At 61.5% G+C, this 23,544-nt stretch overlaps 2 protein-coding genes across 2 annotated transcripts in view; one reads left to right on the plus strand and one right to left on the minus strand.

Moving 5' to 3' along the window:
* CACNA1F (calcium voltage-gated channel subunit alpha1 F) overlaps positions 1-1,387 on the plus strand; it is a 39,353-nt gene extending 37,966 nt beyond the window's left edge. Inside the window, 3 exon segments of the mRNA XM_066570298.1 lie at positions 204-316; positions 404-640; positions 1,142-1,387. Coding sequence (XP_066426395.1) covers positions 204-316; positions 404-640; positions 1,142-1,387 — 596 coding nt within the window.
* Positions 1,388-2,853: 1,466 nt separating this feature from the next.
* On the minus strand, positions 2,854-21,829 carry LOC136569891 (solute carrier family 12 member 4-like). The gene is made up of 24 exons (XM_066570245.1): positions 21,530-21,829; positions 20,864-20,959; positions 20,296-20,442; positions 18,584-18,638; positions 18,370-18,500; positions 17,329-17,561; positions 17,104-17,240; positions 16,489-16,605; positions 15,372-15,470; positions 14,394-14,451; positions 13,267-13,441; positions 12,607-12,710; positions 12,421-12,519; positions 11,355-11,474; positions 10,453-10,557; positions 10,176-10,181; positions 9,806-9,980; positions 9,100-9,298; positions 7,981-8,222; positions 7,028-7,159; positions 6,588-6,677; positions 5,815-5,897; positions 5,032-5,165; positions 2,854-4,248 (listed from the first exon to the last, which is right to left on the minus strand). The coding sequence occupies exons 1-24, from the start codon at positions 21,755-21,757 to the stop codon at positions 4,124-4,126; spliced, it is 3,090 nt and encodes a 1,029-aa protein (XP_066426342.1). The 5' UTR covers positions 21,758-21,829; the 3' UTR covers positions 2,854-4,123.
* Positions 21,830-23,544: the final 1,715 nt, after the last annotated feature.

Here is a 23,544-nt window from a genome sequence, read left to right on the forward strand (position 1 = left end):
AGGGACTGACCCTGCCCGGTGCCCCCCAGTACTCCAGAGGGTCCCTGGCCAGGCTGGGTGACCGTGCCCGGTATCCCAGAGGGTCCCTGGCTGAGGGGGTGACCGTGCCCGGTATCCGGAGGGTCCCTGGCCAGGGTGGGTGACCCTGCCTGGTGCCCCAGAGGGTCCCTGGCCGGGGGCTGACCCCACCTGCCGCCCCCCAGGCCGGAAACCCTCCTTCACCATCCAGTGCCTGCGGCGCCAGGGTAGCTGCGAGGACGAGCCCATCCCGGGCACTTACAACCCCTCGGGTCCACCGGGCCCCGCCCGCCCGCAGGTACGGCTGCAGGTGGGACAGACGGACACGAGGGAGGGGACACCCTGACAGTGTCACCCCCTCACTGACCCCCCCTGCCGCCCCCAGGGCTACGGCAGCTCCGAGACCTGGCGGCTGGGGGGCTCCTCGCAGGCCTGGGCGGCCCCGGCCCGCGGGCACGTCCTGTACGCGCCGCTGATCCTGGTGGAGGGGGCTCCTGGGGCGGGGGCGGGCGGCAGCCTCCCCCCCCTGAACCGCTGGTACCCCCCGGCGCCGCTCCGGCTGCGAGCCTGCGGGCCCCACGAGGCCCTGGCACGGGGATCGGCCGACAGCCTGGTGGAGGCCGTGAGTGGGGGACACGGGGGGACACGGGGGGACATGGGGGGACAGCCACAGCCTGGGGGAGGCCGTGAGTGGGGGACACGGGGGGACATGGGGGGACAGCCACAGCCTGGTGGAGGCCGTGAGTGGGGGGACATGGGGGGACAGCCACAGCCTGGGGGAGGCTGTGAGTGGGGGACACGGGGGGACATGGGGGGACATGGGGGGACAGCCACAGCCTGGTGGAGGCCGTGAGTGGGGGGACATGGGGGGACATGGGGTGACATTGCTTGGCTGACAGCCTGGGGGGGCACATGGAGTGGGGGGACATGGAGGGGACATGGGAGGACATGGGGGGGACATGGAGTGACAGGGGTCAGCCAACAGCCTGGTGCAGGCCATTAGTGGGGGGACATGGGGAGGACTTGGGGTGACATGGCTCAGCCGGCAGCCTGGGGGAGGCCGTGAGGGACACGGAGGACACGGGCACGCCCCAAACGCCTCCTCCTCACCCCCATAACCCAGGTGCTGATCTCAGAGGGGCTGGGGCTGTTCGCCCGCGACCCCAAGTTCGTGGCGGTGGCCAAGCGGGAGATCGCGGACGCGTGCGACATGACCATGGACGAGATGGAGAGCGCGGCCGCCGATCTGCTGACCCGGCGCCGCGGCCCGCCCGCGCCCACGCCCGCCGTCTACAGCGACGAGGAACCGCTGCGGCCGCCGCCCGAGGAGGAGCTGGCCGACGAGATGGGCTGGGCCGGCGGGGTCTAAACCCGGCACCACGGGGGTTTAGAGCCCCCCGGCACGGCACGGCGGGGCCGGGCGGGCTGGCTCTAGAACCCGGGGATCTCCATACCGGCTCTACAACCAGGGGCCCGTGAGGGCGGCTCTAGAACCCGGAGGTCTCCATGCTGGGTCTACAACCAGGGCCCCGTGAGGGCTGCTCTAGAACCAGGGCCCCGCGAGGGCGGCTCTAGAACCCGGCACGGGGGGGGGGGGGGGGGGGGGGGGGGGGGGGGGGGGGGGGCCTGGCTCTAGAACCCGAAGCCACAAGGGCGGCTCTAGAACACCGGACTGTGAGGGCGGCTCTAGAACCCGGCATCGCGGGGGCCTGGCTCTAGAACCCGAAGCCACAAGGGCGGCTCTAGAACCCGGCACCGCGGGGCCCTGGCTCTAGAACCCGGCACCGCGGGGCCCTGGCTCTAGAACCCGAGGCCGTGAGGGCGGCTCTAGGACCCGGCACCACAAGGACGGGGACGGGGCCGCTCCTGAACCCAGGGCCGTGAGGGCGGCTCTGGAACCCGGGATTGTGAGGGCGGCTCTAGAACCCGGCAGCGATGTGGGGGCAATGTTACCTCAGGAAAAAAAAAAAAAAACAAAAAAAGGGATTTTTATCAAAAAGGTTTTGATTTTTTTTTTTTCCTCACACAAGGGGGGTTTTCCTCAGGAAAAGGGGTATTTGCCTCAGGAAGGGGTTTTTTCCTGAAAAAGGTGCGGGTTTTCCCTCAGGAAAAGGGGTCCCCTCAGGGATCCCAAAATCTCCCCAGAAGGCCTCAAAAATCACCTCAGGGATCCCCAAAATCCCTTCAAGATTCCCCAAAATCCCCTCCAAGAGCCCCAAAATCCCCTCAGGGATCCCCCAAATCCCCTCAGGGATCCCCAAAATCTACTGGGGTCCCAAAATTCCTTCAGAGAACCCCAAAAATCCCCCGAACCCCCTCAGGGATCCCCAAAATCCCCACAAACCCCCCAAACCCAAGAAATTAAAAAACTCATTTTTTATTGTGTTTCCTCCCTATTTTTCCCATTTCCTCGTTTTCCATTCCCTTCTTTTCTCCATTTCCTCCACTTTTCTCCATTTCCTCCACTTTTCTCCTATATTCCTCCTATTTTCCCTCTATTTTTCCCTGGTTTTCTCCTATTTTTCCTTTATTTTTCCCTTATTTCCCCCCCCTATTTTTCCTGTATTTTTCTCCTATTTCCCCCCCCTTTCCCCCCCATTTCCCCCCTCTTTTCCCCTATTTTTCTCTTATTTCTCCTCTATTTTCCCCCATATTTTTCCTTTATTTTCCCCATATTTTTCTCCTTTTTTCTCCCATTTCCCCCCATTTTTTCCCCATTTCCATTTTGGGATTTTCCGTTTTGGATCCAGCCCCAGTTGCCAAAAATCCCCAAAATCCCAGAAATTCCCGATTTTCTGGAATTCCCTCCCATGGTCGAGAACTGCAACTTCCGGCTCCTTTTCCCCAAAAAATTCCATTTTGGGGGTCATTTTATTGAGGATCTTTGGTGAAATCAAAGTGCAAAAACCAGCAAAGGCTGGGGCCAGACTGGAGCACTGGGAGTGAACTGGGAGCACTGGGAGGGCACTGGGAGGGAACTGGGAGTGCACTGTGAGGGCACTGGGACCAGACTGGGAGCACTGGGAGTGAACTGGGAGGGAACAGGGGCCATACTGGGAGCACTGGGCTGCACTGGGCACATTCCCAGTTCCATACTGGGAGCACTGGTCCCAGTTCTCAGTTCCATACTGGGAGCACTGGGCCCATTCCCAGTTCCATACTGGGAGCACTGGGCTCTCAGGGCTCCCCATTTCCAGTTCCATACTGGGAGCACTGGGCTGTGCTGGGCTCTCAGGGCTCCCCAGTGTCCCCATTCCCAGTTCCATACTGGGAGCACTGGTCCCAGTTCCCAGTTCCATACTGGGAGCACTGGGAGCACTGGGCTCCCCATCGCCATTCCCAGTTCCATACTGGGAGCACTGGGCTCCCCATCGCCATTCCCAGTTCCATACTGGGAGCACTGGGCTCTCAGGGCTCCCCAGTGTCCCCATTCCCAGTTCCATACTGGGAGCACTGGGCCCATTTCCAGTTCCATACTGGGAACACTGGGCCCATTTCCAGTTCTATACTGGGAGCACTGGGCTCTCAGGGCTCCCCATCGCCATTCCCAGTCCCATACTGGGAGCACTGGTCCCAGTTCCCAGTTCCATACTGGGAGCACTGGGCTCCCCAGTGTCCCCATTCCCAGTTCCATACTGGGAGCACTGGGCTCTCAGGGCTCCCCATCCCCATTCCCAGTTCCATACTGGGAGCTCTGGTCCCAGTTCCCAGTTCCATACTGGGAGCACTGGGAGCACTGGGCTCTCAGGGCTCCCCATCCCCATTCCCAGTTCCATACTGGGAGCACTGGTCCCAATTCCCAGTTCCCAGTTCCATACTGGGAGCACTGGGAGCACTGGGCTCTGAGGGCTCCCCATTCCCAGTTCCATACTGGGAGCACTGGGCTCTCAGGGCTCCCCAGTGTCCCCATTCCCAGTTCCATACTGGGAGCACTGGGCTCTCAGGGCTCCCCAGTGTCCCCATTCCCAGTTCCATACTGGGAGCACTGGGCTCTCAGGGCTCCCCAGTGTCCCCATTCCCAGTTCCATACTGGGAGCACTGGGCTCTCAGGGCTCCCCATCCCCATTTCCAGTTCCATACTGGGAGCACTGGGAGCACTGGGCTCTCAGGGCTCCCCAGTCTCCCCATTCCCAGTTCCATACTGGGAGCACTGGTCTCCGTCGCCGTCCCCGTCCCTGACGAGCAGCACCGGCCCCAGGCCCTCGGTCAGCACCTCCAGGAACTCCAGGTCTGGGCTGGGGTCAAGGGCTCACCAGTACAAACCAGTATAAACCAGTAACCTCCCAGTTACACCCACTGCCCTCCCAGTAACCCCCAATAAAATCCCAGTAACTCCCAGTGCCCTCCCAGTTCCCCCATTCCTCCCAGTTTCCCTCATTTCTCATTTTTCCTGGTTTTTCCCTGGTTTTTCCCTGAATTTTCCCAGGGTTTTCCCCCATTTTCCGGGTTTTCCCCCCACTTTTCCCCTGTTTTTTTTCCCCATTTTCCCCAAATTTTCCCCATTTTTTCCCAAAATCCCCATTCCCCCCCCCCCCCCCTTTTGGATACAGTTCTCCAGGGGCCAGGTTCCCCATTCCCATTTTCCCCATTTTTCCCCTGTTTTTTTCCTGTTTTTTTCCCCCATTTTCCCCATTTTTCCCCATTTCCCTGCCCCACTTTTCCCCTGGATTTTCCCCCATTTTTCTCCCATTTTTCCCAAAATCCCAGGTTTTCCCCCCAAATCCGGATACATTTCCCCATGGCCCGGGTTCCCCATTCCCATTTTCCCCTTCTTTTCCCTGTTTTTTTCCCCGATTTCCCCCAATTTTCCCCATTTTTCCCCATTTCCCCCCATTTTTCCCCCCACTTTTCCCCGGGCTTTTCCCCCATTTTTCCTCCCATTTTTCCCCCATTTTTCCCCAAATCCCCGTTTCCCCCCCATTTCTGATACATTTCCCCATGGCCCGTGTTCCCCATTCCCATTTTCCCCCATTTTTCCCAAAATCCCCCCTTTTCCCCCCAAATTTCGGATCCAGTTCTCGCGGGGCCGGTGCGGGCGGGGTGGGGGAGGGGGGGGCAGGTCCAGCAGCACCAGCCCCGCCCCCCCCGAGTGCGCCAAGATGGCGGCGTTGAGGCGCTCGGCCGCGTGCATGCGCCGCACGTTCCCCCTGACCAGTACGGACCAGTATAAACCAGTATGGACTGGTACGGACCGGTACAGACCGGTACGGACCAGTATAAACTGCTGTGGACCAGTATAAACCAGTACAGACCAGCACAGACCCCAGTGACCAACCCCCCAATGGCAGTGTGCATGCGACGGATGTTACCCCAACCAGTATAAACCAGTATAAACCAGTATGGACTGTTACAGACCAGTACAAACCAGTATGGACCAGTACAGACTGGTATAAACCAGTACACGCGTGCATGCGATGCATGGTCCCCTGACCAGTATAAACCAGTATGGACCGGTACAAACCAGTACAGACCAGTATGAACCGGTATAGAGGGGTACAGACCAGTAGAGACCGGTATAAACCAGTATGGACCAGTATGGCCCAGTCCCCCCCAGTCCCCCCCCAGTCCCTCCCAGTCCCCCCCAGTCCATCCCAATCCCTCCCAGTCCCTCCCAGTCCCTCCCAGTCCATCCCAGTCCCTCCCAGTTCCCCCCAGTCCCTCCCAGTCCCTCCCAGTCCCTCCCAGTCCCCCCCAGTCCATCCCAGTCCATCCCAGTCCCTCCCAGTCCCTCCCAGTCCCCCCCCAGTCCCCCCCAGTCCCTCCCAGTCCATCCCAGTCCCTCCCAGTTCCACTCACGGGCTGGGCCCTCTCCGGGGTTCCCCTCCTCCCCCCTCCTCCTCCTCGGCGGCGCTGGGCGGCTGCGAGGGGGCGGGGCCTCCCTGTGATGTCACAAGGGGGGATGATGTCACAAGGGTGGCCGTGACATCATGGGTGGGGCGGTGATGTCACAGGGAGGGTGATGGAGTCACAGGGGTGGGGATGATGTCACAGACGTAGTGATGACGTCACAGACAGGGTGATGATGTCATGGACAGGGCGATGACATAAGGGATAGGGTGATGATGTCATAGAGCGGTGATGTCACACACAGGGCAATGATGTCACAGACGGGTGATGACGTCACAGAAAGTGTGATGATGTCACGGACAGGAACTATGATGTCACTGGCACGAGCAATGACATCATGGGGATGCTGATGATGTCACAGACATGGCTATGACATCACAGACACGGCAATGACGTCAAAGACGTTGATGACATCTAGGGGGGCAATGGCGTCATGGGGAGGTGCAATGATGTCACAGGGAGAGTGATGATGTCACAGACAGGACGATGACGTCACATACAGTATGACGGCATCACGGGGAGAATGACGATGTCACATGGAGATGTGATGACGTCACAGACAGGGTGATGGCGTCACAGGTAGGACAATGACATCACCGGGAGGGTGGGTGATGACATCACCGACAACAGAGATGACATCATGGGGGCGGTGGTGATGTCACAGACAGGGTGATGACGTCACAGATGGGGTGATGACATCACGGGGAAGGCAATGATGTCACCTGTGCTCGGCGCAGCTGCCGCAGCATCTGCGAGCGCTGCTCCATCATCAGCGTCCGCTCGTACGTGTAATCAGAGACCGCGCCGTCGTGCTGGGGAGGGAACCGGTACGGACCAGTATAGACCAGTATAAACCGTTACTGACAAGTACGGACCAGTATAGACCAGTATATACCAGTACTGACCAGCATGGACTGGTATGGACCAGCACGGACCAGCATGGACCAGTATGGACCAGTACAGACCAGTATGGACCAGTACGGACCGGTATGGACCAGTACAGACCGGTATGGACCAGTACGGACCAGTATGGACCAGTGTGGACTCTATGGGACTGGTGTGTCCCAGGTGTGTTTTGGGGTATGTCCCAGGTGTGTTTTGGGGTATTCCAGGTGTGTTTTGGGGTGTCCCAGGTGTATTTTGGGGTGGTTTTGGCTCTCACCAGCTCCACCACGTGCACCTGCGCCGGCAGCCCCCGGCGCCGCACCACGGCCTCGAGCAGGCGCCGCAGCCGCTCGCTGTTGTCCTCCAGCAGCGCCACCGTGAACAGGCGCAGGGGGCAGCCCCGCCACACCTGGGACAGGTATGGGTGAGACCCCAAAATCCCAAAAAATCCCCAAAATCCCCAAAAAGATCCCCCCAAAATCCCCTCAAAATCCTCCCAAAAATTCCCCCAAAATCCCACCGTGAACAGGCACAGGGGGCAGCCCCGCCACACCTGGGACAGGTACGGGAAGGGTGAGACCTCAAAATCCCCAAAAATCCCCAAAAAATCCCCCAAAAATCCCCTGAAAAACTACCCCCAAAATCCCTTCAACATCCCCCCAAAAACCACCCCAAAATCCCCCCATGAACAGGCACAGGGGGCAGCCCTGCCACACCTGGGGCAGGTACCGGGTGAGACCCCAAAATCCCCCAAAAATCCCCCCAAAAACCACCCCAAAATCCCCTCAAAATCCCCCCCAAAAACCACCCCAAAATCCCCCCAAAAACCACCCCAAAATCCCCCCAAAAACCACCCCAAAATCCCATCAAAATCCCCAAAATCCCACCGTGAACAGGCACAGGGGGCAGCCCCGCCACACCTGGGGCAGGTACCGGGTGAGACCCCAAAATCCCCTAAAATCCCCCCAAAAACCACCCCAAAATCCCATCAAAATCCCCAAAATCCCACCATGAACAGGCGCAGGGGGCAGCCCCGCCACACCTGGGGCAGGTACCGGGTGAGACCCTAAAATCCCCCAAAAATCCCCCCAAAAACCACCCCAAAATCCAAGTCCCTCCGCCACAATTCAAGCCCCGCCCCACCCATTCAAACCCAGCCCCCACAATCCAAGCCCCTCCCCATTATTCAAGCCCCGCCCCCTCGAAGCCCCGCCCCGTGGCGCCCCCTACCGGGTGCTGTCGGAGCAGCAGCGGCAGCAGCGTCAGGAGGCGCCCGGTGCCCACCACCCACCAGACATCGAGGGACCCCCCCGGGGACACCCCCGGGGACACCCCCGGACACGGGGACGCCCCCGGGGACACCCCTGGGACCGGGGACAACCCCGGGGACACCCCCGGGGTCGGGCCCGGCTCCGCTCCGCCCTTGGAGACCAGCAGGGCCCGGCCCGCGGCGCCCGCCACCCGCAGCAGCTCTGGGGACAGAGGGGACAGCAGAGGGGACAGCAGAGGGGACATGGGGACAGCAGAGGGGACAGCAAGACAGGCAAAGAAGGGACATTGGTGGATACACACACCATGGGGACATGGGGACACACACCATGGGGACATGGGGACACACAGTCCCCAAAATGTCCCCAATTCCCTCCAGTGTCCGCAATGCCCCCAATGTCCCCAATGTCCCCAATGCCCTCAATGTCCCCAATCCCCCCAATGTCCCCATTGTCCAATGTCCCCCATACCCACGAAGTCCCCAATTCCCGCGTTGTCCCCAATGTCCCCCCAGTGAACCCTCTACCCACGAAGTCCCCATTGTCCCCAATGTCTCCAGTGTCCCCCAATTCCCCAACATCCTGAATTCCCCCAGTGTCCCAAATCTCCTTAATGTCCCCAGTCCCCCCAATGTCCCCAGTCCCCCCAATCCTCTCATTGTCCCCGCTGTTCCCCCACTGTCCCGGTGTCCCCCATACCCACAAAGTCCCCAATGTCCCCAATCCCCCTGATGTCCCCAGTCCTCCCAATATCCCCAATGTCTCCCCATTGTCCCCAATCCCCCAAATGTCCCAAATCCCCCCATTGTCCACAATCCCCCCAATCCCCCAACATCCCAAATCCCCCCCAGTGTCCCAAATCCCCTGAATGTCCCCAATCCCCTTGCTGTCGCCAATGTCCCCAATCCCCCTAGTACCCCCAATGTCCCCAGTGTCCCCAATCCCCCCAGTGCCCCCAATGTCCCAAATCCCCCATTGTCCCCAATGTCCCCAATCCCCCTGCTGTCCCTGCTGTCCCCAATCCCCCCCAATGTCCCCAATTCCCCCCAATACCCCCAATGTCCCCCCAGTGTCCCCGTACCCACGAAGTCCCTGGCGGCCCTGGCGGGGTCCGGCTGCTGCCTCCAGCGGCGGGGCCAGCCCAGCAGGACGGTGTTGGGGCGGAGCGCCCCCAGCCCCACCCCCTGCACGAGCGCCGCCAGCCCCGCCCCCGGCTCGGGTGTCACCAACACCTGCACGAAGCCGCGGGCACCGGCCCGGGACAGCGCCACCCGCAGCGCCTGGGGACACACAGGGACACAGTCGGGGACAGGGGGACAGGGACATGGGGACAGGGATATGGGACATGGGACACAGAGGGGACACCGCCAGGGACATGGGACACAGTCAGGGACACCTTCAGGGACAGCCCAAAGGGACCCGGGGACAGCCACAGGGACAGGGACATGGGACAGGGAGATTGGGTCAGGGACATTGGGGAAAGAGACACCCCCAGCCGCCACCCCAATACCCCACCGTGACCCCCCATGACCCCAATAATCCCCCAGTGATCCCCTCATGACCCCATGATCACAGTGACGCCCCCATGACCCTGTGACCCCCCCGTGACCCCCCCATGACCTTTGAACCCCCCCTGACCTTCTCGGCCCCCCTGGCTCGGGGCAGCTCCTCATGCAGGGCCCGCCCAGCACCGCCCCCAGCACGGTCAGGCCCCGCCCCCATAATCCCCCAATAACCCCATGACCCCCCATGACCCCGTGACCCCCCATGACCCCGTGACCTCTGACCCTCTCGGCCCCCCTGGCTCGGGGCAGTTCCTCGTGCAGGGCCCCGCCCAGCACCGCCCCCAGCACGGTCAGGCCCCGCCCCCCCCCCTGCAGCTGCGCGGCCAGAGCCACCAGCTCGGGCCGGGGGGGGGGCCCGGGGGGGTCCCCGGGCTTGGACAGCACCAACAGCTGCGGCCTGGGGGGGGAAACAGAGAAACGGGGTCAATGGGGGGGACACGGGGACATGGGGGGCACTGGGGACATGAGGGGGGCACTGGGGGGTCATGGGGACACAGGGACTTGGGGACATGGGGGGTGACAGGGCCTGGACAGCACCAACAGGGGGGGGGACAGAGAGAGGGGGACATGGGGGGGCACGGGGGGGTCTCACCTGAGGCTGGGGGGAGGGGGAAGCTCAGGGGGGTTCAGGGGTGTTTTGGGGGGGGGTTCAGGGGTGTTTTGGGGGTGTTTTTGGGGTGTTTTGGGGGGGTTCAGGGCTGTTTTGGGGGTGGTTTTGGGGTGTTTTTGGGGGGTTCAGGGGTGTTTTGGGGGTGTTTTTGGGGTGTTTTTGGGGTGTTTCTGGGCCGGGTGTGTCTCACCTGAGGCTGGGGTTCAGGGGTGGTTTTTGGGGGTGTTTTTAGGGAGGTTTTGGGGGGGATCTCTCTCACCTGAGGCTGGGGGGCGGGGGCCGTCCATCCTCCAGCCGCAGCAGCGCCAGCCGGGCAGCGCTGAGCGAGAGCCCCCGCAGCCCCTCCCCCCACTCGCTCTGGGCGCTGCGGGGGGGGGGGGGGCGGGACCCCCAGGTGAGGGTTGGGACCCCCCCAGGTGAGGGTCGGGACCCCCCCAGGTGAGGGTTGGGACCCCCCCAGGTGAAGGTCGGGACCCCCAGGTGAAGGTGAGACCCCCCCCAGGTGAGGGTCAGGACCCCCAGGTGTGTCCCTGTCCCCCCCAGGTGTGTCCCCATCCCCAGGTGTGTCCTTTTCCCCCCAGGTGTGTCCCTGTCCCCCCCAGGTGTGTCCCTATCCCCAGGTGTGTCCCCATCCCCAGGTGTGTCCTTTTCCCCCCAGGTGTGTCCCCCAGGTGTCCCCACCCCTGTCCCCAGGTGTGTCCCCCCCCCCAAGTGTAACTGTCCCTCCCAGGTGTGTCCCTGTCCCCCCACCAGGTGTCCCCACAGGTCATGTCCCTGTTCCCAGGTGTGTCCCCCCAGGTAACCCTCACCCGCAGGTGTGTCCCTGTCCCTCCCAGGTGTCCCTGTCCCTGTCCCCAGGTGTGTCCCTGTCCCCAGGTGGGTCCCTGTCCCTCCCAGGTGTGTCCCTGTCCCCAGGTGTGTCCCTGTCCCCAGGTGTGTCCCTGTCCCCCTCCCAGGTGTGTCCCTGTCCCTGTCCCCAGGTGTGTCCCTGTCCCCAGGTGGGTCCCTGTCCCTCCCAGGTGTGTCCCTGTCCCCAGGTGTGTCCCTGTCCCCCTCCCAGGTGTGTCCCTGTCCCTGTCCCCAGGTGTGTCCCTGCCCCAGGTGTGTCCCTGTCCCCAGGTGTCCCCAGGTGTCCCCAGGTGTCCCCAGGTGTCCCCTCACCTGCGGAACTCCAGGTATTTGTAGGCGGTGGCGCCGATGCCCAGGGCCAGCAGGGCACAGTGCCAGCAGGTGACAAACATCAGGGACAGGCAGAGCAGGGCCCCGGCCAGGGACACCGACCTGGGGACACGGACAGGGACACCAGGGACATGGGGACAGCATGGGGACAGCACGGGGACAGGGACAGGGACAGGGACATGGGGACGGGGACAGGGACAGGGACAGGGACACCAGGGACATGGGGACGGGGACAGGGACAGGGACAGGGACACCAGGGACATGGGGACAGGGACAGGGACAAGGACAGGGGGACAGGGACACCAGGAACAGGGACATGGGGACAGCATGGGGACAGGGGACAGGGACATGGGGACAGCCAGTGGTCACTCATTGGTCACTCATTGGTTCCTCAGTGGTCATTCAGTGGTCACTCGTGGTCACTCATGGTCACTCATGGTCACTCATTGGTCACTCATTGGTCACTCATTGGTCATTGGTCACTCATTGGTCACTCAGTGGTCACTCATGGTCACTCATTGGTCACTCAGTGGTCACTCAGCGTCACTCATTGGTCACTCATGGTCACTCATTGGTCACTCATTGGTCATTGGTCACTCATTGGTCACTCAGTGGTCACTCAGTGTCACTCATTGGTCACTCAGTGATCACTCAGGGTCACTCATTGGTCACTCATTGGTCACTCATGGTCACTCATTGGTTACTCAGTGGTCACTCGTGGTCACTCATGGTCACTCATGGTCACTCATTGGTCACTCATTGGTCACTCATTGGTCATTGGTCACTCATTGGTCACTCAGTGGTCACTCAGGGTCACTCATTGGTCACTCATTGGTCACTCATGGTCACTCATTGGTCACTCAGTGGTCACTCGTGGTCACTCATGGTCACTCAGTGGTCACTCAGCGTCACTCATTGGTCACTCATGGTCACTCATTGGTCACTCATTGGTCACTCATGGTCACCCATTGGTCACTCATGGTCACCCATTGCTCACTCAGTGGTCACCCATTGGTCACTCAGCGGTCACTCGTGGTCACTCACTGACCAGTGGTACAGCGGGCAGCGCGGGCTCCAGCCGGCCGTGGGCAGCAGCCCCTGCAGGGCACACGCCAGGTTCAGCCCCAGGTGCGACGTCAGGCACAGCCTGTGGGGGGCGGATGACGTCACCGGGCAGCCCGGCGGCGCGATGACGTCACGATGACGTCAGTGGGGCGGGGGCGGGGCGACGCACACGGAGAGCACCGGGGCCAGCAGGTCCAGCGAGCCCAGCAGCACCCCCAGGGCTGCGGTCAGCAGGGTCACCAAGAGCGGCCAGAGACGGCCCCGGGACAGAGCCTGGGGGACAGACGGACACTGAGGGACATGGGGACAGCAGCAGGGTCACCAAGAGCGGCCAGAGACGGCCCCGGGACAGAGCCTGGGGGACACACGGACATGGGGACACTGAGGGACATGGGGACATCCCCGGGGACATGGGGACACTGAGGGACATGGGGACATCAGCTGGGGACAGACGGACATGGGGACACTGAGGGACATGGGGACATCCCCGGGGACATGGAGGGGACACAGGAACATCCCCTGGGACAGCCTGGGGACAGCGGGACATGGGGACGCAGAGGGGACATGGGGACACAAAGAGGACAATGGGGCACGGAGGGGACGTGGGGACAGTGGGACATGGAGAGGGGGACACGGGGACACCCCCGGGGACACCCCTGGGACATCCCGGGGACAGCGCCTATGGGGACATGGAGGGGACATGGGGACAACCCAGGGAAACTGAGGGCATCGGGGACCCCCTAGGGACACCCTCGGGGACACCGGGACCCCCTTGGGGACCCCCTTGGGGACCCGTTGGTGACCCTGGGGACCCGTTGGTGGCACTCACGCGCGGCAGCGGCAGCGCCCGTGTCCGCGCCAGCGCGCGCAGGAGGCGGGACCCGCCCAGCAGCGCCTGAAGCCCCGCCCCCGCCGCCGATAGCCCCGCCCCCAGCACGGGCAGCCACGGCCAGGGCCAGGCGACAGCGGCCAGCACGGGGACACCGCCCAGGGTGGCACCGAACCTACAGGGGACACGAGAGGGACATTGGGGACAGCGTGGGGACACTGCCCGGGGTGGCACTGAACATAAAGGGGACACGAGAGGGACATTGGGGACAGAGTGGGGACAGCGCCCAGGGACATGGGAACAGAGTGGGGACACTGCCCAGGATGGCACCGAACCCAAAGGGGACATGAGAGGGACATTGGGGACAGCGTGGGGACACTGCCCAGGGTGGCACTGAACATAAAGGGGACACGAGAGGGACATGGGGACACTGCCCGGGGACACGGGGACAGAGCGGGGACAGTGCCCAGGTGGCACCGAACCCGCGGGGACACGGGGAGGGACATGGGGACACCGCCCGGGGTGGCACCGAACCCGCGGGGACAACGTGGGGAGGGGACAGCGGGGTCCCACCACGGCCACCAGGAACCACCTGGGGACACTGAACCCCACAAGGGGGACCCCTCCTGGTGACACGGGGGACATCTGGGACCCCCCTGGTGACATCAGGGACATCGGGGACCCCTCCTGGGGACACTGGGGACACCCCCGGGGACATCAGGGACCCCTCCTGGTGACATCGGGGACCCCTCCTGGTGACATCGGGGACACCCTGGGGACATCGGGGACACCCTGGGGACATTGGGACCCCCCTGGTGACATTGGGGACACCCTGGTGACATTGGGGACACCCTGGTGACATTGGGGATCCCCCTGGGGACATCAGGGACCCCCTGGTGACATTGGGGACCCCTTGGTGACATTGGGGACACCCCCGGGGACATCAGGGACACCTCCTGGTGACATTGAGGACCCCGTGGTGACATTGGGGACCCCCTGTAGTGACACTGGGGACATCAGGGACCCCCCTGGGGACATTGGGGACCCCCCTGGGGACATCAGGGACCCCCCTGGGGACATTGGGGACCCCCTGGTGACATTGGGGACAGTGCTGTCCCCGCTCTCACTTGTCCCGCAGCAGCTGCCCCTCCACGCTGGCCCCCAGCAGCAGCGCCGCGCTCAGGTCTGCCTGTCAAGGAAAGGCCAAACCCCCCAAAAAAAACCCCAAAAAACCCCAAAACACCTCCCAAAAACCCCAAAAAACCCCAAATCCCCCCAAACTTCAAAACCCCCAAAATCCCCCCCCAAAAAAATCCAAAATCCACCAAAAAAATCCCATCAAAATCCCTGCGAAAGCTACCAAAAAAAACCTCCCCAAATCACACCCAAAATCCCCCCAGCACCCCTAAATCCCCACAAAATCCCCCTCAGATCCCCCCAAAACCCCTCCAAATCCCCCCCAAAATCACCCAAATCCCCCAAAATCCCCCCAAAAAACAAGAATCCCCCAAAATTCCCCCACAATCCCCAAAATCCCCCCAAAATCCCTGAAAAATCCCAAGATCCCCCCTTTTTTTTTTGGGTCCCCCCCCATTTTTGGGGTCCGAACCTCCCCACTTTTGGGGTCCCTCCCATGTTCCAGGATCCCCCCTCAGTTTCGGGGTCCCCATCAGTTTTGGGGTCTCTCCCCCCCCATTTTTGGGGTTCCCCACATGTTCCAGGATCCCCCCTGCGGTTTTGGGGTCCCCCCCATTTTTGGTGTTCCCCTTTGGGTTTGGATCCAGCCCAGGGCTGTGGCCGTGGTGGCTCCCATGTTTTGGGGTCCCCCCCATGTTTTGGGGTGCCCCCCCATATTTCTGTCTCCCCCCGCGGTTTTGGGGTTCCCCCCCCATTTTTGGGGTTCCCCTCCATTTTTGGGGTCCCCCCGATTGGGGTTTGGGTCCAGCCCAGGGCTGTGGCTGTGGCGACCCCCACATTTTGGCGTCCCCCCCATGTTTGAGGATCCCCTCCCAGTTTTGGGGTCCCCCCCATGTTTGAGGATCTCCTCCCAGTTTTGGGGTCCCCCCCCATTTTTGGGGTCCCCCCCATTTTTGGGGTCCGGATACAGCCCAGGGCCGTGGCCGTGGCGGCCCCGAGGCTCCCGGCCGGCACCGAGCGAGCGACGTCCCCGAGCTCGGAGCAGCGGCTGCACCCCCACAGCACCCCTGGGGAACCCCAAAATCAGCATGAACCCCAAAATCCCGCCCACAGCACCCCTGGGGAACCCCAAAATCCCGCCCACAGCACCCCTGGGGAACCCCAAAATCCTCTGAACCCCGAAATTACCCACAGCACCCCTGGGGAACCCCAAAATCTTCTGAACCCCAAAATCCCCCCACAGCACCCCTGGGGAACCCCAAAATTACCCTGAGCACCCCTGGAGAACCCCGAAATCCTCTGGACCCCAAAATCCCCCTGGGACAGACCCCAAACCCCCCCCAGAGCACCCCTGGGACACCCCAAAATCAGAGTGAACCCCAAAACCCCCCTGAGGACACCCCAAAATTCCCCCTGAGCACCCCTGGGGACACCCCGAAATCCCCTGAACCCCAAAATCAGCCTCAGACCCAAGAAAGCCAAATCCCCCCTTTGGGACCCACCCAAATCCCCCTGACCCCTCAAACCCCCCTCCCACATTTGGAGCCCCCTTTCCCAATTTGGGACCCCCCACACTTTGGGGTCCCCCCCTCTGGTGTCCTCATCCCCATTTCGGGGTCCCTCTCCTTCCCCATTTTGGGCTCCCCTTCCCCATTTTGGTGTCCCCCCCACCCCATTTCAGGGTCCCCCCCCCATCCCCAATTTGGGCTCCCCCATTCCAAATTTGTGCCCCCCCCACACTTTGGGGTCCCCCTCCCCATTTTGGCTTCTCCCTCCCCATGCCAGGGCCCCCCTCCCCAGTTCAGACCCCCCACCCCCATTTCAGGGTCCCCCCTCCTCATTCCGGGGTCCCCCCTCCCCATTTCGGGGTCCCTCCCAATCCAAATTTTAGGTTCCCCCCTCCCTTTCTGATCCCCCTCCCCATTTTGGGGTACCCTTCCCCAATTTGGGGTCACCCCCACTTTAGGGTCCCCCTCCCCATTTTGGGTTCTCCGTCCCCATTCCAGGGTCCCCCCTCCCCGTTTTGGGCTCTCCCCACCCCATTTTGGGGTCTCCCCACCCCATTTTGGGGCCCCCCCCTCTCACCTGCAGCCGAGGGGAGGCTCAGCCCCAGCAGGGTCCCGAAGGAGGCGTCGGCCCCGCCCTCCTCCTGCTCAGGCCCCGCCCCCAGCCCCGCCTCTGGGGGGCGGGGCCACAGGTTCCCTAAGGGTGGGGAAGAAGGTGAGGCCACGCCCACAGGCCCTCCTGATGACCTCAGGGTGACCCCACCCCATGACCCTCCTGTGACCCCCCCATGACCCCTGCATGACCTCAGGGTGACCCCACCCACTCTGACCCCCCTTTGACCCCCCCAGTGACCTCACCATGACCTCAGGGTGACCCCCAAAATCCCCATCCCCCATCCCATGACCTTGGGGTGACCCCACCTCCTGTGACCCCCCCGTGACCCCACCATGACCCCCTGGTGACCCCACCCCCTGTGACCCCCCCATGACACTGAGGTGACCACACCCCCCCATGACCCCACCCCTAAATTAACCCTGAAGGGCGGAGCCAACACCGCCCTGTGGGCGTGTCCTGCAGCAGCCACGCCCACTCCACCCCCTCAGCAATACCCTGCCCCCACCCCAGCCCAGGAGGCGGAGCCTCGCCGCGCCCTGTGGGCGTGTCCTGGGGTGGCCCCGCCCCTTCATTACTCACGTGCCAGGAGCCGCGCGCTGGGCCCGGGCAGGGCGGGGAGCGCCCCCTGCGGGCCGGGAGGGCCCCGCGAGGCGTTGGGGGGCGCGGGGGGGGCGCAGGGCAGGAGGGGGTCCCCGGGCCGGGGGGGCAGGCACAGCCTGGGGGGGAGGGCGGGGTCAGCCAGGCTCTCCTCATTAGCATCTCATTAGCATGGGGAGGAGCGGGGGGAGGGGGTGTGTGACTCACGCGTGGGCGGGGTCGGGGCGCAGGGCGTGGCGCAGGGACCCCGCCTGCAGCGCCAGCAGCGCCAGCAGCAGCCCTGCGGGGCCCAGGGGGGCGGCGACCGCGCGCACGCGGGGCGGGGCCAGAGACCCCGCCCCCAGCAGCGCCAGCAGCCCCGCCCCGTAGCCACGCCCGTTGTTGAGGCGGCCCCAGCGGCCACGCCCCGGAAGCACAGCCCAGCCGGGGCTCAGGTACACCTGGGGGAGGGAGGGGACACAGAGGTGACAGGCTCCGCCCATCCGCCACACCCACTGGAACCCCGTTCTGGCCACACCCACAGGAGAGGGAAGCCACACCCATTGCCCCACCCTGACCACACCCCAGCCCTGCCCCTCCCACCAGCAGCAGCTCAGCCCCGCCCAGCACAGTCCCATTGGCCCATCCCATTAGCCCCGCCCCTCCCCATTAGCCCCACCCACTCTCACCAGCAGCAGCTTGGCCCCGCCCCCATTAGCCCCTCCTATGACGTTTAGCCCTGCCCCCTGTCACTCACCAGCAGCAGCTTGGCCCCCGCCCCCATTAGCCCCGCCCATGCCGTTTAGCCCCGCCCCGTTTCTCACCAGCAGCAGCTCAGCTGGTGAACGCTGCGCCCATCCTGTTAGCCCCGCCCATCCCCATTAACCCCGCCCATGGCAGTTAGCCCCGCCCCCATGACTCACTGACCAATAGCAGCTCGGCCGCGCCCAGCGCCGCGGCGGCGCAGGTGAATGCCCCGCCCATCGCAGTTAGCCCTGCCCCCGTGACTCACTGACCAATAGCAGCTCGGCCCCGCCCAGCGCCGCGGCCGCGCAGGTGAACGCCCCGCCCATCCCGTTAGCCCCGCCCATCCCCGTTAGCCCCTCCCATCCCCATTAGTCCCACCCATCACCATCAGCCCCGCCCCCTGTGACTCACTGACCAATAGCAGCTCGGCCCCGCCCAGCGCCGCGGCCGCGCAGGTGAATGCCGCGCCCATCCCGTTAGCCCCGCCCATCACCATCAGCCCCGCCCCCGTGACTCACTGACCAATAGCAGCTCGGCCCCGCCCAGCGCCGCGGCCGCGCAGGTGAACGCCGCGCTCAGGAAGCCGCAGACGCCCACGGCCCCCCCGGCCTCGGGGCCCAGCGCCCCCGACAGCAGCGACAGCGCCCCGCCCCCTGCGCGACGTCACGGGGCGGGGTCAATGCGGGCACGCCCATGGGCGGGGCTGGGGGTGGGGTTTCCCAGCCAATCCACTCACCGGGGTCCAGCCCGTTGGTGGCCACGGCGCTCAGGGACACGGCGGTCAGCAGCATCTGCGGGACACAGCCATGGGCACTGACCGACTGACCAACTGACCAATGACCAACTGTCCAATGAGCAATGACCAACTGTCCAATGAGGAACGAGCAACGACCAACTGACCAATGACCAACTGTCCAATGAGGAACGAGCAATGACCAACTGACCAATGACCAACTGACCAACTGACCAATGAGCAATGACCAACGACCAATGACCAACTGACCAATGACCAACTGTCCAATAAGGAACGAGCAATGACCAACTGACCAATGACCAACTGTCCAATGAGCAATGACCAACTGTCCAATGAGGAACGAGCAATGACCAACTAACCAATGACCAACTGACCAACTGACCAATGAGCAATGACCAACTGACCAATGACCAACTGACCAATGATCAATGACCAACTGACCAATGACCAATGAGCAATGACCAACTGTCCAATGAGGAACGAGCAATGACCAACTGACCAATGATCAATGACCAACTGACCGATGAGCAATGAGCAATGACCAACCGACCAATGAGCAACTGACCAATGACCAACTGACCAATGACTGCTGACCAATGACCAATGACCGACTGGCCAATGAGCAATGACCAACTGACCAATGACCAATGACCACTGACCAATGACCAACTGACCAATGACCAATGACCACTGACCAATGACCAACTGACCGCTGACTGCTGACCAATGATGAACTGACCAATGACCAATGACCAACTGACTGCTGCCCAATGACCAATGACCAACTGACCACTCTGACCAAATGACCACTGACTGACTGACCGCTGACCTCTCTGACCGCTGACCAGTGACCAACTGAATGCTGACCACTGACCCCTCTGACTGCTGACCTTTGACCCCACTGACCCCTGACCCCTCAGACGTCTGACCTCACCCCCCACAGAGTACCCAGGATATGACCCCAACCCCAGGCGTGTCCCCAGGTGTGTCCCCAGGTGTGTCCCAGGTGTGTCCCAGGTGACTCACGCAGGTCCCCAGGAGCACGCCGATGGCCGCTGTCCCCAGGACAGCTGTGACCCCAGTGTGTCCCCACGTCCCCAGGTATGTCCCCTCTCCCCAGGTGTGTCCCAGGTGTGTCCCAGGTGACTCACGCAGGTCCCCAGGAGCACGCCGATGGCCGCTGTCCCCAGGACAGCTGTAACCCCAGTGTGTCCCCATTCCCCAGGTATGTCCCCTCTCCCCAGGTGTGTCCCAGGTGTGTCCCAGGTGTCCCACGCAGGCCCCCAGGAGCACGCCGATGGCCGCTGTCCCCAGGACAGCTGTAACCCCAGTGTGTCCCCATTCCCCAGGTGTGTCCCCAGGTGTGTCCCCTCTTCCCAGGTGTGTCCCCAGGTGACTCACGCAGGCCCCCAGGAGCACGCCGATGGCTGCTGTCCCCAGGACAGCTGTGACCCCATTGTGTCCCCATTGTATCCCCATGTCCCCAGGTATGTCCCCTCTCCCCAGGTGTGTCCCAGGTGTCCCCAGGTGTGTCCCTGTCCCAGGTGACTCACGCAGGCCCCCAGGAGCACGCCGATGGCCGCTGTCCCCAGGACAGCTGTGACCCCATTGTGTCCCCATGTCCCCAGGTATGTCCCCTTTCCCCAGGTGTGTCCCAGGTGTCCCCAGGTGTGTCCCAGTCCCAGGTGACTCACGCAGGCCCCCAGGAGCACGCCGATGGCCGCTGTCCCCAGGACGCCGCCGTGTCCCACGACCCAGGGCAGGCGCAGCAGCAGCACCAGCCCCAGCAGCGACTGCAGCGACGGGGCCACCACGCCCTGCAGGGTGCCCAGGGCACGGCGCTGGGGACAGAGGGGACAGCAGGGTCACACGGGGTCACACGGGGTCACACAGGGTCACACAGGGTCACATGGGGCCACCACGCCCTGCAGGGTGCCCAGGGCACGGCGCTGAGGGGACACAGGAGACACCGAGCGGTCAGTGACAGCCCAGGGGTCACCCAGGTGTGTCCCAGGTGTGTCCCCAGGTACCCCAGGTGTGTCCCCAGGTACCCCAGGTGTGTCCCCATGTGTCCCCAGGTGTGTCCCTCACTCACCTGTGTGGTCCCACAGTCACTGTCCAGGCTCAGGGCACTGTACGGGGCTGTACAGGTACCCCAGGTGTGTCCCCGGGTGTCCCCAGGTACCCCAGGTGTGTCCCAGCTGTGTCCCCAGGTACCCCAGGTGTGTCCCCAGGTGTGTCCCAGGTGTGTCCCTCGGTCACCTGTGCGGTGCCGCAGTCGCTGTCCGGGCTCAGGGCGCTGTACGGGGCCATCCTGCGCAGCAGCGCCGGCACGCGGGGACGGGTGGCCAGCTCCTCCTGAGAGGGGGCGGGGTCAGGGGCGGGGCCACGGAGATCAGGGGGCGGGGCAAAGGAGGGTGGGGCTAAGGTGGGAGGGGCTCAAAAGAGGGCAGGCCTAGGGGGCGGGGCTAAGGAGGGAGTGGGTTCCAGAGTAGGGGGGGCTCAGGGGGTGGAGCCAAGGTGGGTGGGATTCAGGGGGCGGGGCTAAGGAGGGAGGGGCTCATGGCAGAGTGGGTGGGGCAGGGTTGAAAAGGGGAGGGGCTAAAGGGACATGGCATGGTGGGGGCGGGGCCAATGAGGGTGGGGTGTAAGGGGCGTGGCCTTGCCTTAAATGGCAGCAGGCACTCAGGGAGGCACTGTGGGTGGGCGTGGTCAGGAAGGGGTGTGGCTTCATGGAGAATATTAATAGGATGGGCTCATTAGGGGTGGGGCTTGGGATGGGCGTGGCCTATCCACAGTGTCAAGGAACTAATGAGGTGTGGCTAATTAGGGGGCGGGGCTTTAGGGGGTGTGGCCTCACAACAGAGTATTGGGCATTGGATGGCCGGGGCCAATTAGGGTTGGGGATTCCAGGGGGCGTGGCCTCACCTCAAACAGCGCCAGGGGCCGCTCCCCACCCACCCCGCCAGGGTTGGGAGGGGCGTGGCGAGCCCTGGCCCCGCCCCCTGGGCCCCGCCCACACGGGGTGGCCGTGGTCTCGGTGGGGGAGGGGCTGGAGTCAGACAGGGGGGGCCGGGAGCTGGAGGGGGAGGGGGGCTCGGGGCTGCTGTCCGAGGGCTCCGCCCCCCGCGCCGGCCACGCCCCTGGCACCGCCATGACGTCAGCAGGGAGACGATGACGTCAGAGGGGCGGCGATGACATCACCATCACGGCAGCCGTGGGAGGAAACCCCTGGATTCAGAGGGAAAAGAGAAATTCTCCAAGGGAAATTCACATTTTTGAGGGTTCTCGGGGGAAAAAATGAAGAATTTTTAAGGGGAAAATCCACGATTTTAGAGAAAAAAATTCCCATTATTGGAAGGGGGAAATGCTGGGTTTGGGGAGAAAAATCCACTTTTTTGGAGGAAAAGACACCTGTGTAGAGAGAAATCAGCAATTTTGGAGGGGATATTCACATTTAGAGAGGAAAATCCACATTTTAAAAAAGAAAATTGTCCGTTTTGGAGGGAATAAACCCATTTCAGACAAAAAACCAATTTAATTTATCCTCATTTTAAAATACTTTCATTTAAAATACACTTATTTAAAATATCTTCATTTTAGAGCAAAATCTACAAATTTTGAGGGAAAACCAACATGTTTAGCAGAAATATCCACTTTTTTTGGAGGAGAAAACTGAAATTTTTAGAGGAAAAACCAAAACCATCAGAGGAAAAAAATCCCTATTTTGTGGAAAATCAGTGTTTTTGCAGGGGAAAATGGGAATTTTTGGGGGAAAAATAGAGATTTTTGGGCACGCCAAGAAGTGTTTGGGGAGGAAAGATTAATTTCAGAGAGAATCCAAATAATTTTATGGGAATAGAGAGAATTTTGGCAGGCAAAAGGGATATTTCAGGGGAGACATTGGAATTTCAGAGGGGAATCACGGGTTTGGGGGAAAAAATGACATTTTTCCCTTGGAAAAAGGCAATTTTTGGAGGGAAAATTAATTTTGGAGAGGGAAATATTCTTTTTTTTTTCTGGAATAAAAAGAGGTTTGGGGTGGAATCAGGAATTTCCAGGGGAAAGGAGCAATTTTGGGGCAAAACAGGCATTTTGGGGCAAACAATTTGGGTGAAAGTTGTGTTGTTTTGAGGAAAAATTAAAAAAAATACATCAACATTTATAAAATATACAATTGTGCACAGAGAGAAAAATTAAAGAGCAGATCTTAGCGAGGATGGAGAAACTCTGAGATGGAAAAAATCCAATTTATGGCAGAAACTGAGGAGACTCAGGGTGGAAAAAGTCACATTTGGGGGCAGAAATGTTCATTTTGGGGCCAAATTCGTAATTTTGTGGGGTTTTGAGAGGGGAAAAAAGGCATTGGAGGGGCAAAAATTGAAAATTCCGAAGGGGTCAATGAACGCTGGGGAAAATACTCAGCTGGACGGGGAAAAATGGGGAATTTTCAGGGGAAAATGGGGAATTTGTTTTGGAAAATGGGGAATTTGGGGGGAGAAAATTTACCATTTTGAGGGGAAAGGGGGAATTTTAGGGGGCAAATTGGAAATTTTGAGGGGAAATGGGGAATTTTAGGGGGAAATTTGGGAATTTTTTGGGGGGAAATGGCTCCACTAAAAGACCCATTTGTGCCCCCCCCCCCCAAATTTTTGGAGAAACAAATTCCCAATTTTGGGCTCGAAATTCCCCTTTTTTGAGACAAATCTCCTCATTTTGGAACCAACCCCCGACTTTTTGAGGCGAACCAGCCCCTTCTGAGGGCCAAATTCCCCCTTTAGAGACCAAACCCCACCTTCTAAAACCAAATTCCCCCTTTTTGGTGTAAAACTCCCCTTTTTGGGTTAAATTCCCTCATTTTTGAGGCCCACCCCTCCCTTATGGCCCAAATTGTCACTTTTAGGAGCCAAATCTCCCTTTTTAGAGATAACCACGCCCTTTTT

The sequence above is a fragment of the Molothrus aeneus genome, unplaced genomic scaffold (genome assembly GCF_037042795.1).
Source record: "Molothrus aeneus isolate 106 unplaced genomic scaffold, BPBGC_Maene_1.0 scaffold_30, whole genome shotgun sequence".
In the NCBI taxonomy this organism is placed as follows: Eukaryota; Metazoa; Chordata; class Aves; order Passeriformes; family Icteridae; genus Molothrus; species Molothrus aeneus.

Excerpts from the sequence above, each read along its gene's own strand:
- LOC136569891 (XM_066570245.1), bottom strand. The coding sequence starts at position 21,757 with ATGGCGGTGCCAGGGGCGTGGCCGGCGCGGGGGGCGGAGCCCTCGGAC. Across the intron at positions 14,452-15,371 it reads CACGGCCACGGCCCTGGGCT|ACCTGAGCGCGGCGCTGCTG; the intron begins GTATCCGGACCC and ends CTTGACAGGCAG. Across the intron at positions 7,160-7,980 it reads TGCTGCTCCGACAGCACCCG|GTGTGGCGGGGCTGCCCCCT; the intron begins GTAGGGGGCGCC and ends TACCTGTCCCAG.